This window comes from Coregonus clupeaformis, chromosome 15 (assembly GCF_020615455.1).
Source record: "Coregonus clupeaformis isolate EN_2021a chromosome 15, ASM2061545v1, whole genome shotgun sequence".
NCBI lineage: Eukaryota > Metazoa > Chordata > Actinopteri > Salmoniformes > Salmonidae > Coregonus > Coregonus clupeaformis.
The window spans coordinates 14,473,065-14,488,141 of NC_059206.1; the positions used below are offsets into that span (position 1 = coordinate 14,473,065).

Here is a 15,077-nt window from a genome sequence, read left to right on the forward strand (position 1 = left end):
GATAAACCACATCCATATGTTTGTCCTGATAAACCACATTCACGTTTGTCCTGATAAACCACATTCACATGTTTTTCCTGATAAACCACCCAGTGAGCACAATATGTTGAAAATACATATTTTCTAAGTGTTCCGCTCAGAGGGCACATTCACATTTACTAGATCACATTTGTTAATTATAAACCACAATTATATATAAACCACATCCATTAGACAATACTTCAGCTAGCTAGCTAGCTAGATACCTCGTAGAACTGTTAGCATCATAATAAAACATTATAATATCGCTTTTATCCAAAGCAACCTACAGTCATGCGTGTATAAATTGTTTAAGCTTGGGTGGTCCCAGGAATCGAACCCACTATCCTGGTGTTGCAATTGCCATGCTCTACCAACTGAGCTACAGAGGACCACCATGTGGGTACTATCATCAGTATCATAGTACCAACGTTCAAACTGACTGACTATACAGTATGTCTCAAACTGACTGACTATACAGTATGTCTCAAACTGACTGACTATACAGTATGTCTCAAACTGATTGACTATACAGTATGTCTCAAACTGACTGACTATACAGTATGTCTCAAACTGACTGACTATACAGTATGTCTCAAACTGACTGACTATACAGTATGTCTCAAACTGACTGACTATACAGTATGTCTCAAACTGACTGACTATACAGTATGTCTCAAACTGACCGACTATACAGTATGTCTCAAACTGACTGACTATACAGTATGTCTCAAACTGACTGACTATACAGTATGTCTCAAACTGACTGACTATACAGTATGTCTCAAACTGACTGACTATACAGTATGTCTCAAACTGACTGACTATACAGTATGTCTCAAACTGACTGACTATACAGTATGTCTCAAACTGACTGACTATACAGTATGTCTCAAACTGACTGACTATACAGTATGTCTCAAACTGACTGACTATACAGTATGTCTCAAACTGACTGACTATACAGTATGTATCAAACTGACTGACTATACAGTATGTCTCAAACTGACTGACTATACAGTATGTCTCAAACTGACTGACTATACAGTATGTCTCAAACTGACTGACTATACAGTATGTCTCAAACTGACTGACTATACAGTATGTCTCAAACTGACTGACTATACAGTATGTCTCAAACTGACTGACTATACAGTATGTCTCAAACTGACTGACTATACAGTATGTCTCAAACTGACTGACTATACAGTATGTCTCAAACTGACTGACTATACAGTATGTCTCAAATGTTCTTATAAAAATATATGGGTATTTTTGTGATTGATTTGCATTGTAGTGTCAATTACAGTATGTTCAGACAAATTTAGGTTTCAGGCTTTCTAAACCCAGTCGTCACTGGTGCAGCTTACCACTTTGACGTTTGTTGGTCGCCAGTTCAGTGTTGTGAGTCTACAACCAATAGGTAACAGAAAATAAACGGATCATTTTGTCGTACATCTATCGCTGACAACAGTTGTCGGTGTCGTCTCTGTAGGTGTTGTGGAATATACTGCCGATATTTCTCAAAAGACCCCAATAGCTCTTTCCTGACCACCTCGCCTTCACGAGGGAGAGCAACATGGCTGAAGCCTATCCAGTGCTTTCATCTATCAGTGGTCATGAATGGAAGGAGATGCGGAAAGGACAGCCTTGAAGTGAATTGGGTCCCATAGCAGTCAGCTGTGACTGACTGACTCACCCCATTCCTCAGCATGTAGTAGTCCAGGGCTTTGCCTGCCTCCAGCCAGATGCCTTTCTTGGGGTCCTCATCGGACAGGAACAGACCGTAGTCAGTGGCTGGAAGAGAAATGAGAGAAAGGGTATTAGAGATTGAGGAGGGGGCTTGAGATGGATGTCCTGGTAGTTACTTGGCGAGGTATCTCTACCTGAAAATACATGATCGGAAAGTATTCAGACCCCTTTACTTTTTCCACATTTTGTTACATTACAGCCTTATTCTAAAATTGATTAAATTCTTTTTTTCCCCTCATCAATCTACACACAATACCCCATAATGACAAAGTGAAAACAGGTTTTTAGAAATTTGACCAAATGTATTAAAAAAATAAAAAACAGAAATACCTTATTTACATAAGTATTCAGATCCTTTGCTATTAGACTTGAAATTGAGCTCAGGTGCATCCTGTTTCCAATTATCATCCTTGAGATGTTTCTACAACTTGATTGGAGTCCACCTGTGGTAAATTCAATTGATTGGACATGACTTGGAAAGACACACACTTGTCTATATAAAGGTCCCACAGTTGACAGTGCATGTCAGAGCAAAAACCAAGCCATGAGGTCAAAGGAATTGTCCGTAGAGCTCCGAGACAGGATTGTGTCAAGGCACAGATCTGGGGAAGGGTACCAAAACATTTCTGCAGCATTGAAGGTCCCCAAGAACACAGTGGCCTCCATCATTCTTAAATGGAAGAAGTTTAGAACCACCAAGACTTCCTAGAGCTGGCCGCCCGGCCAAACTGAGCAATCGGGGGAGAAGGGCCTTGGTCAGGGAGGTGACCAAGAACCCGATTGGCCACTCTGACAGACCTGAAAATAGCTGTGCAGTGACGCTCCCCATCCAACCTGACAGAGCTTGAGAGGATCTGCAGAGAAGAATGGGAGAAACTCCCCAAATACAGGTGTACCAATCTTGTAGCGTCATACCCAAGAAGACTCACTGTAATCACTGCCAAAGGTGCTTCAACAAAGTACTTAGTAAAGGGTCTGAACACTTACGTAAATGTAATATTTCAGTTTTATTTCATTTTTCGCAAAAATGTCTAAAAACCTGTTTTTGCTTTGTCATTATTGGGTATTGTGTGTAGATTGATGAGGGGGGAAAAAACAATTTAATGCATTTTAGAATAAGGCTGTAACGTAACAAAATGTGGAAAAAGTCAAGGGGTCTGAATACTTTCTGAATGCACTGTATGTATATATAGACACAAATACATATAAATACATTATCTAAGTGATTGATAGTTGGTATTCAGCAGACAACAACAACTGAAATATTTTATTAAAGTAAATTAATGTGAATAAATGATCAGTAATAAGGGATAATGATAGTCTCCCGAGTGGCACAGTGGTCTAAGGCACTGCATCGCAGTGCTAGCTGTGCCACTAGAGATCCTGGTCCGCGACCGGGAGACCCATGGAGCGGCGCGCAATTGGCCCAGCGTCGTCCAGGGTAGGGGAGGGAATGGCCGGCAGGGATGTAGCTCAGTTGATAGAGCATGGCGTTTGCAACGCCAGGGTTGTGGGTTCGATTCCCACAGGGGGTATGAAAAATAAATAATGTATGCACTAACTAACTGTAAGTCGCTCTGGAAAAGAGCGTCTGCTAAATGACTAAAATGTAAAATGTAAAAATTATAAGCAGTAATGAGCAGTCACTACCATCATGTAAAAAATAATAATATGGAAACCAAAAACGTGATAATCTTTTAATAAATCGAACCAAAACCGAACCAACCTCAAAAAGCAAAAATTGCTCAGCACTAAGTGGATTAAATCCAAGTTTCAAAATGGTACTTCTTGTCCCTCTAGGCCCTGAAAGGTGCCTAGCCAGCACAGCCTGCCAGGACTGAAGGAATCTGGCCATTTAAGACGCTGAACATTCCATATTAGCTGTTGATGTTGGCCAAGACGCATCTCTCCCTCTTTCTTTTCGCTCTCTCTCGCTCTCTCTTGCTCTCAAAGTGGAAAATTACTCACAGGTTGGGACAAGTAAGGAAGGGAGAATCACTTATGTAACAGCACACAGCTTCATACGTAAACCCTAACCGAGGCACATTGGAAAGCAGAGAAGGAGAGGTTCCTTTCGATAAGGGACACAGTTGTCTTTGTTATATTCAACTTGAGACATTTCTGGGCTTCCTGAAGATATTTTTTTCTCACTCCAGTTATTTTTCGCTGGACCAATAAGTATTTTTTGGCAGGACCTGATGTCAACAAGGAAATATAAAAACAGACAGTGATCGTATTTTTGAATTCCAACCAGTCTGCATCATTGAGCTGTTATGGCAATGAGATGATGAGATGGGGATTAAGGAATCTTGAAATAGGGGAGGGAGACTGACAAAATCTTCAAACATTAAAGATGCAAAAAGGGTGAATTCTCGAGTATCCAGACCCTGGATCACTGAAATATCCTCCTTCACATATCAACACTGCATCTGCTCAGCAGTCATTCATGGACATTTTAACATGGAAAGGTTGAGCAGGCCATATGACCCTCGGTATAAGTCATCAACCCTTCAAGGCCTCAGGGAAATCAACTGCACGGCAAGTATTCAATGAGAAGACGATGAAGTCCGTGAACACAGAAATGTCTGTATGAGGAAAGATGGGTGTGGAGGCATGAAATTGTTTTGCTTTCACAATTCTTTGCGTAATGTTTGTTGCAAGAGCTTGGGTGTGTCCCAAATGACACCCTATTCCCTATGTAGTGCACTACTTTTGACCAGGTCCCACAGAGCTCTGGTCAAAAAGTAGTGCACTATATGGGGAATAGGGTGTCATTTGGGACGCATCCCTTTGGATTACTGCAGAGTTTCAAGAGACGGGGGATGAAATCGATACAGTTGCATGTCGGGATATTATTTTTGACGATATATCGTATCATTTTGGCAATGTGACAATATTATTTTTGCGCTCGTTTTCTGTACCTGCACGAAAATTCCAGCATTTTTCCTTTACCGCTTGTTCTCCATCTTCTTTTTAAGAGGGAGCCAATTTGTTTTCAACATGTATAGCACTTTTATTTCAAAACTCGTTTTCTCATGGCTCTCTTGTCTCTCTGCAGCAGACATACACTACCGTTCAATGTCCTTTTCGAAAGAAAAGCAATTTTTTTGTCCATTAAAATAACATCAAATTGATTAGAAATACAGTGAAGACATTGTTAATGTTGTAAATGGCTATTGTAGCTGGAAACGGCTGATCTTTAATGGAATATCTACATAGGCGTACAGAGGCCCATTATCAGCAACCATCAGTCCTGTGTTCCAACGGCATGTTGTGTTTGCTAATCCCAGTTTATCATTTTAAAAGGCTAATTTATCATTAGAAAACCCTTTTGCAATTATGTTAGCACAGCTGAAAACTGTTGTGCTGATTAAAGAAGCAATAAAACTGGCCTTCTTGAGACTAGTTGAGTATCTGGAGCATCAGCAATTGTGGGTTTGATTACATGCTCAAAATGGCCAGAAACAAATAACTTTATTCTGAAACTTGTCAGTCTATTCTTGTTCTGAGAAATGAAGGCTATTCCCTGCGAGAAATTGCCAAGAAACTGAAGATCTCGTACAACGCTGTGTACTACTCCCTTCACAGAACAGCACAAACTGTCTCTAACCAGAATAGAAAGAAGAGTGGGAGGCCCCGGTGCACAACTGAGCAAGAGGACAAATACATTAGAATGTCTAGTTTGAGAAACAGACGCCTCACAGGTCCTCAACTGGCAGCTTCATTAAATAGTACCCGCAAAACACCAGTCTCAACGTCAACAGTGAAGAAGCTACTCCGGGATGTTGACCTTCTAGGCAGAGTAGCAAAGAAAAAGCCATATCTCAGACTGGCCAATAAAAAGAAAAGATTAAGATGGGCAAAAGAACAGACACTGGACAGAGGAAGATTGGAAAAACAGACTAATCGAAGTTTGAGGTGTTCGGATCACAAAGAAGAACATTTGTGAGACGCAGACCAAATGAAAAGATGCTGGAGGAGTGCTTGATGCCATCTGTCAAGCATGGTGGAGGCAATGTGATGGTCTGGGGGTGCTTTGGTGGTGGTAAAGTGGGAGATTTGTACAGGGTAAAAGGGATCTTGAAGAAGGAAAGCTATCACTCCATTTTGCAACGCCATGCCATACCCTGTGGACGGCGCTTGATTCGAGCCAAATTCCTCCTACAACAGGACAATGACCCAAAGCACAGCTCCAAACTATGCAATAACTATTTAGGGAAGAAACAGTCAGCTGGTATTCTGTCTATAATGGAGTGGCCAGCACAGTCACCGGATCTCAACCCTACTGAGCTGTTGTGGGAGCAGCTTGACCGTATGGTACGTAAGAAGTGCCCATCAATCCAACTTGTGGGAGGTGCTTCAGGAAGCATGCGGTGACATCTCTTCAGATTACCTCAACAATTTGACAACTAGAATGCCAAAGGTCTGCAAGGCTGTAATTGCTGCAAATGGAGGATTCTTTGACGAAAGCAGTTTGAAGGACAATTATTATTTCAATTAAAAATCATTATTTCTAACCTTGTCAATGACTACATGTCCTATTCATTTTGCTATATTTCCTATTCAAACTCATTTAATGTATGTTTTCATGGAAAACAAGGACATTTCTAAGTGACCCCAAACTTTTGAACGGCAGTGTATGTCGAGCAATATGTTTGGAACATCGAATCGCAATAAAATCACAGTATCGAAACGCAATACATATAGACAAAAGATATCGTATTGTGATAATATCATGAGGTCCCTGGCAATTCCCAGCCCTACAAGAGACCCATTCACCATCTCTTTGAATTTCCTGTTGTCATATTGGTTGTTATTAAAGACAGCTGCTCAAGTCTGTAGTAGATAGTTCACTGTCAGTATTGGTTTAGTGAGAAGCGCTAGCATTTATAGGAGTCTGTTGGCCTGTGCCACAGCAGATTGCAAAAGGGATCCAGAAACAAGCATAAATCATTCCTATCTAATCTCCTGTTGTCAAATGAGTGATTTTGAAAGACAGCGGCTCTAGTTTGTCAACATCCCAGGAAGCTGCACTGGACTGATAAACTGAATAGCTTAACAGCTCCGCATTGGGTTATACACCATCGGCCCGTTTCAGACTGTTGATGCATACTCCTGCACAAATTAGCATTTGACAGTGAAGATAACGTTTTAGACAAGAGTGAAATTATTCCTGGATTTTAATTAAACTTCAATTTAAGTTTGAGTCACACATAATGGCCACGTAATCAAAGTTTAATCGATATTAATTAAACAAAATGTTTAGTTCTTCATAGACAGAACTATTCTTGGTGAACTCTAAATGACCTTTAGAGAAGAAGAAGAGCTAGAACGTGGTGTAGGCGTAGACATGACTAAAACTATACGTGTGTGTGTTTGTATAGGAGTATCTGTGGTGTGTGTGTGGCGATCAAAACTATATGTGTATCGGCGTGGTGTGTGTGTGTCCGAAGTCCATGGGTGAGTTTGTGTCCGAGGTGTGTGTGTGTGTGTGTGTGTGTGTGTGTGTGTGTGTGTGTGTGTGTGTGTGTGTGTGTGTGTGTGTGTGTGTGTGTGTGTGTGTGTGTGTGTGTGTGTGTGTACTCACGCTGGCCCAGCTGTGCCTCGGGGACTCTTTCCCTGATCATACGGCAGGCATCGTACACCATCGTGGAGGGCTCAAACTGCATGGTCTTCACCACGTTCCCCACGCCAATCTTCAGTGACAGGGCCACCATGACTGCCGCTCTCTGTTTCCACCACCGTTACACCTGCAGGGACAGCAGGGGACACACACAGGACAGGGGGTCAAAGGTTAAAGACAACACCATACACGGAGCATTACATTATACTGTTTATAACTTTGGGAAACAAAAGACTGAGCTCTCATTTCACCATTAACCATCCTCCTGTTAACTAGTGAGCTCTCATTTCACCATTAACCATCCTCCTGTTAACTAGTAAACTCTCATTTCACCATTAACCATCCTCCTGTTAACTAGTGAGCTCTCATTTCACCATTAACCATCCTCCTGTTAACTAGTGAGCTCTTATTTCACCATTAACCCTCCTCCTGTTAACTAGTGAGCTCTCATTTCACCATTAACCATCCTCTTGTTAACTAGTAAACCCTCATTTTACCATTAACCATCCTCCTGCTAACTAGTGATCTTTCATTTCACCATTAACCATCGTCCTGCTAACTTGTGAGCTTTCATTTTCCCATTAACCATCCTCCTGTTAACTAGTAAACTCATTTCACCATTAACCATCCTCCTGTTAACTAGTGAGCTCTCATTTCACCATTACCCATCCTCCTGTTAACTAGTGAGCTCTCATTTCACCATTTCCCATCCTCCTGTTAACTAGTGAGCTCTCATTTCACCATTAACCATCCTCCTGTTAACTAGTGAGCTCTCATTTCACCATTAACCATCCTCCTGTTAACTAGTGAGCTCTCATTTCACCATTAACCATCCTCCTGTTAACTAGTGAGCTCTCATTTCACCATTAACCCTCTTCCTGTTAACTAGTAAACTCTCATTTCACCATTACCCATCCTCCTGTTAACGAGTGAGCTCTCATTTCACCATTAACCATCCTCCTGTTAACTAGTGAGCTCTCATTTCACCATTACCCATCCTCCTGTTAACTAGTGAGCTCTCATTTCACCATTAACCATCCTCCTGTTAACTAGTAAACTCTCATTTCACCATTAACCATCCTCCTGTTAACTAGTAAACTCTCATTTCACCATTAACCATCCTCCTGTTAACTAGTAAACTCTCATTTCACCATTAACCATCCTCCTGTTAACTAGTAAACTCTCATTCCACCATTAACCATCCTCCTGTTAACTAGTAAACTCTCATTTCACCATTAACCATCCTCCTGTTAACTATTGAGCTCTCATTTCACCATTAACCATCCTCCTGTTAACTAGTGAGCTCTCAGTTCACCATTAACCATCCTCCTGTTAACTAGTAAACTCTCATTTCACCATTAACCATCCTCCTGTTAACTAGTGAGCTCTCATTTCACCATTAACCATCCTCCTGTTAACTAGTAAACTCTCATTTCACCATTAACCATCCTCCTGTTAACTAGTGAGCTCTCATTTCACCATTAACCATCCTCCTGTTAACTAGTAAACTCTCATTTCACCATTAACCATCCTCCTGTTAACTAGTAAACTCTCATTTCACCACTAACCATCCTCCTGTTAACTAGTAAACTCTAATTTCACCATTAACCATCCTCCTGTTAACTAGTGAGCTCTCATTTCACCATTAACCCTCTTCCTGTTAACTAGTAAACTCTCATTTCACCATTACCCATCCTCCTGTTAACGAGTGAGCTCTCATTTCACCATTAACCATCCTCCTGTTAACTAGTGAGCTCTCATTTCACCATTACCCATCCTCCTGTTAACTAGTGAGCTCTCATTTCACCATTAACCATCCTCCTGTTAACTAGTAAACTCTCATTTCACCATTAACCATCCCTCCTGTTAACTAGTAAACTCTCATTTCACCATTAACCATCCTCCTGTTAACTAGTAAACTCTCATTTCACCATTAACCATCCTCCTGTTAACTAGTAAACTCTCATTTCACCATTAACCATCCTCCTGTTAACTAGTAAACTCTCATTTCACCATTAACCATCCTCCTGTTAACTATTGAGCTCTCATTTCACCATTAACCATCCTCCTGTTAACTAGTGAGCTCTCATTTCACCATTAACCATCCTCCTGTTAACTAGTAAACTCTCATTTCACCATTAACCATCCTCCTGTTAATTAGTGAGCTCTCATTTCACCATTAACCATCCTCCTGTTAACTAGTAAACTCTCATTTCACCATTAACCATCCTCCTGTTAACTAGTGAGCTCTCATTTCACCTTTAACCATCCTCCTGTTAACTAGTGAGCTCTCAATTCACCATTAACCATCCTCCTGTTAACTAGTGAGCTCTCATTTCACCATTAACCATCCTCCTGTTAACTAGTGAGCTCTCATTTCACCATTAACCATCCTCCTGTTAACTAGTAAACTCATTTCACCATTAACCATCCTCCTGTTAACTAGTAAACTCTCATTTCACCATTAACCATCCTCCTGTTAACTAGTGAGCTCTCTTCACCATTAACCATCCTCCTGTTAACTAGTAAACTCTCATTTCACCATTAACCATCCTCCTGTTAACTAGTGAGCTCTCATTTCACCATTAACCATCCTCCTGTTAACTAGTAAACTCTAATTTCACCATTAACCATTCTCCTGTTAACTAGTGAGCTCTCATTTCACCATGAACTCTCTTCCTGTAATCTAGTAAGAGAGTAGTTCCCTCCTCCCTGATGGGACTTTACAGTAGTTCCAGTTCCAGTGTAAAAGGGGCCATGGTAGAAAATAACTGTCTCGGGGACAGATAACAGTAAATGGAAATATCTGGTGAACGCTGAATGTGGAAGTGGGACCTCTGAAAATAGCATCAACAGAACATTTTCAAGTGGCTTGACTGATTATTACGTCGATTGAGGAATCAAAAGCAGTACCATACTAAATGAAAGAAGACATTTCATTTCAATAGAGAAAAACAACTAAATTTGCTGTGAAAAATATCCCTCAAAACAATTTCAGAATTCAGGGGAAGGTGTTGAAAGTTTAAGTTCCGAGGGTAAATCTATTTGGGTTGCCTAGCAATGTGCAGTGATGCGATAGCGCCTGTAGCTAAAGAGGGCTTTCCTAATACACAGGGGAGGACGACTGTGACCAGACTTCTCCTGTCCTATTCACGCCATCACTAGTATCACTTCTCTACACCACATTTAATCAGCTCAACAGCAATGCCCTCCTCTAGACATAGAGGAGAGAACAAACACAGACATACATACTGAAAAAGAGCGCCACCATGTGGTGGTCTCCGAAAAAGGTGCCAGTTCAGGTAAAGATGCAACTGTCCCGGTGTCCCGGTTAGAGATGACCAAACACACACACACACACACACACACACACACACCAAACACACCAAACAGACACACACACACACACCAAACAGACACACACACACACACCAAACACACACACACACCAAACAGACACACACACCAAACAGACACACACACACACACACACACCAAACAGACACACACACACCAAACAGACACACACACACACACACACACACACACACACACAAACAGACACACACACCAAACAGACACACACAGCAAACAGACACACACAGCAAACAGACACACACACACACCAAACAGACACACACACACACCAAACAGACACACACACACACCAAACAGACACACACACACACCAAACAGACACACACACCAAACAGACACACACACACACACCAAACAGACACACACACACACCAAACAGACACACACACACACCAAACAGACACACACAGCAAACAGACACACACAGCAAACAGACACACACAGCAAACAGACACACACAGCAAACAGACACACACACACACACACACACAGCAAACATACACACACACAGCAAACAGGAAGAGGAATAGAAATCGGTTAAAGGTTTTAGTGTAAGTTTCGTAGTGGGTTATGGTCAAAAGACACACCAGTCAGGGAGTCCAGCAGAAGGAAAGGGCCCAGATGTGAGTTGAGGCGGACAGGAGTTTCTAGAGGTTGTCTCAACCTGCCCACTTCCTGGAGACAACTAAAGAGTTCAGGGGCAGACTGGGGTCTCCAGCACCAGGCTAGGCCACCGATTGGCTGACCGGGACAACTGACTCTATTCCCTGGTAACCTGGTCCCTAGAGGCGTCCGCATGCTTCCCAGCCGAAAACAGTTCGGAAGCGTTCGGACATATATTATGATAACATTTTGTGACGTTTTTGTTCGTTTTGGACTTCGGTTAGGGTTTTATCAGATGTTCAGGCACACTACACACTACCCTTCGTCGGTGATTGGTCAACAGTAGGGATTCTTCAATAAAGTCTTTGTTGTCATTCAACGAGAGACGACTTGTTTTCTTGCATATTGTTTCATTGAGAAATACTGCACCAAACATCGTAGTTAATGGAAAATTGCGTGGCTAAGATCTCCTCAGCAAAAACAGCAAAAAAAAAAACAGACTTCTTGAGTTATCTTAGATAAATTTGGACTATTTTGAGGAAGTGTATACTGGCTACGGCTTCTCAAAAATCGACAAACAGTACTATTGCCACTTAGACAGACATACAGATATTTAAAATGGACACAAAGACTGACAGACGAACAGACAGAGACACAGACAGACATACTGCAAGTCCTCGCATCAGTGTCTGTCTCGCATTTGACCAGTTAAATGAACTTTCGAAGCATTTCCCGAGAACACCTCAGCTGAACGATTATATAAAAATAAGTCTGTGTAGCAAGAGTGATTTGACCCTCGGCCTAGACTCTGGACTGAGCTCTGGAGCCACTTATTTATAACCGGTCAGTGATGACAGCACAGATAGGAACAGTAGCTAGTGTCGCAGTCACGGCACCGACAGAAAGAGTAACAGCATGCGAGTCATATTATGTTGACTGTTGGCGTGGGTGAGGAGCAACCATTTTAACAATGACCGTCCGACTGTCAGGGGCGGAAGGTAGCCTAGTGGTTAAGAGCGTTGGGCCAGTAAAATCGAACGGTTGCCGTTTCGAATCTCCGAGCCGACTAGGTGAAAAATCTGTCGATGTGCCCTTGAGCAAGGTACTTAACCCGAATTGCTCCTGTAAGTGGCTTTGGATAAGAGTATCTGCTAAATGACAAAAATGTAGAAATGTAAATGAGACAATAGCAACACACATCATGAGTTAAATCACATCAATGGGCCTGTGGGCCCTGGTCAAAAGTAGTGAATTATAGAGGGAATAGGTCTGGGACTCAACCGAAATTGTTCATGAAAACTCATGTTGTTAGATAGATCAATATTCATGTAGGTGTTCAAATTGTGTGATAAGAAGGTCAAAATATGATTCATGTGACTGATGATATTCGGATCTGGCAAAATGCTGAGAATGTTGAACTGAACTTCAAATCAAATCAAATTTTATTTGCCACATGCGCCGAATACAACAGGTGTAGACATTACCGTGAAATGCTTACCTCCAGCCCTTAACCAACCATGCATTTATTTATATTTTTAACCAACCAAGCTTCCTGCCATCCAATTTATGTTACACAAGCACGAAGCTGGAAGCAATTCACACCTCACACTCCCATCCCCCACTGTGAGCTGAGGCGAATTCCACTCAGTTTTATCAAAATGGTATCCAAACTGTGAAGATTGAGGTTATGCTCTGAGTAAGTGCTTTAAATCCCCAAACACACACAGTTACCCTTTTCACACTACTGAGCAAAGCAGAGCCAAACCGAGCTGTATTGCGCTGTAACCGTGCTGGAAAGGACGATGTGAAAAGAAGATATCCAAGCCAGCACAGTACAGTTGGGGGTCGGTACTATTGTGTGAATCTAGCAATAGTAGATACAGTATTATCGGTCCCCCATGATCTCATTTGCCAATCAGAAGCTCATTCTGTTGTGTTTTCTCCCCGGTCTCCCGGTGTGGTCCGTCTCGGTCTCTTGGCACTGGCACGGCCGTGTGAGGTGGGACAGGCCGGCTGGCAGCATTCCACGGGCTCAATCCCTACTCTATATTAAGGGGAGAGGGAGGTTTAGCGCAGGGTTCTGACACCCCTTCTCAGCTGCAGTGTTGAAGAGGCTCCTATGGGAAGAGGCCTACTCATCATGATAAATGACTTCACTGAGTTCACTTGATTTCTGAAGATCAATAACTGTTAGTATATTTTATATATTGTGTATATACAGGTATATTTTGGTTATCACTATGGCAACAGCCTCCAGGAACAAAAAATATATATATATTTACAAATCAAATGTTATTTGTTACATACACGTGTTTAGCTGATGTTATTGCGGGTGTAGAGAAACGCTTGTGCTTCTAGCTCCAACAGTGCAGTAATATCTAACAATTTCACAACATATACCCAATACACACACATCTAGTAAGGAATGGAATTGAAGAATATATACATATATGGACAAGCAATGACAGAGCGGCATGGACTAAGATACAGTAGAATATTATAGAATAGAATACAGTATATACATATGAGATGAGTAGTGCAATATATGTAAACATTATTAAAGTGACTAGTGTTCCATTTCTTAAAGTGGCCTTACAGTTAAATTAGGAAAAGTAATAAAACAATAATGTGTGTGTGTGTGTGTGTGTGTGTGTGTGTGTGTGTGTATATATATACAGTGGGGAAAAAAAGTATTTAGTCAGCCACCAATTGTGCAAGTTCTCCCACTTAAAAAGATGAGAGAGGCCTGTAATTTTCATCATAGGTACACGTCAACTATGACAGACAAAATGAGAAAAAAAAATCCAGAAAATCACATTGTAGGATTTTTAATGAATGTATTGGCATATGATGGTGGAAAATAAGTATTTGGTCAATAACAAAAGTTTCTCAATACTTTGTTATATACCCTTTGTTGGCAATGACACAGGTCAAACGTTTTCTGTAAGTCTTCACAAGGTTTTCACACACTGTTGCTGGTATTTTGGCCCATTCCTCCATGCAGATCTCCTCTAGAGCAGTGATGTTTTGGGGGCTGTCGCTGGGCAATACAGACTTTCAACTCCCTCCAAAGATTTTCTATGGGGTTGAGATCTGGAGACTGGCTAGGCCACTCCAGGACCTTGAAATGCTTCTTACGAAGCCACTCCTTCGTTGCCCGGGCGGTGTGTTTGGGATCATTGTCATGCTGAAAGACCCAGCCACGTTTCATCTTCAATGCCCTTGCTGATGGAAGGAGGTTTTCACTCAAAATCTCACGATACATGGCCCCATTCATTCTTTCCTTTACACGGATCAGTCGTCCTGGTCCCTTTGCAGAAAAAACAGCCCCAAAGCATGATGTTTCCACCCCCATGCTTCACAGTAGGTATGGTGTTCTTTGGATGCAACTCAGCATTCTTTGTCCTCCAAACATGACGAGTTGAGTTTTTACCAAAAAGTTATATTTTGGTTTCATCTGACCATATGACATTCTCCCAATCCTCTTCTGGATCATCCAAATGCACTTCAGACGGGCCTGGACATGTACTGGCTTAAGCAGGGGGACACATCTCGCACTGCAGGATTTGAGTCCCTGGCGGCGTAGTGTGTTACTGATGGTTGGCTTTGTTACTTTGGTCCCAGCTCTCTGCAGGTCATTCACTAGGTCCCCCCGTGTGGTTCTGGGATTTTGCTCACCGTTCTTGTGATCATTTTGACCCCA

At 41.8% G+C, this 15,077-nt stretch overlaps 1 protein-coding gene across 4 annotated transcripts in view; it reads right to left on the reverse strand.

Annotated features, from left to right (window-relative positions):
* tln1 (talin 1) overlaps positions 1 to 15,077 on the reverse strand; it is a 164,483-nt gene that overhangs the window by 107,038 nt on the left and 42,368 nt on the right. For all 4 annotated transcript variants that reach the window (XM_041897415.2, XM_041897414.2, XM_041897413.2 and 1 more), the window contains exons 3-4: positions 7,358 to 7,520; positions 1,718 to 1,815 (exon numbers count right to left, since the gene is read on the reverse strand). In XM_041897415.2, coding sequence (XP_041753349.1) covers positions 1,718 to 1,815; positions 7,358 to 7,487 — 228 coding nt within the window. In that variant the 5' untranslated portion in view covers positions 7,488 to 7,520. The remainder of the gene's footprint in view (positions 1 to 1,717; positions 1,816 to 7,357; positions 7,521 to 15,077) is intronic.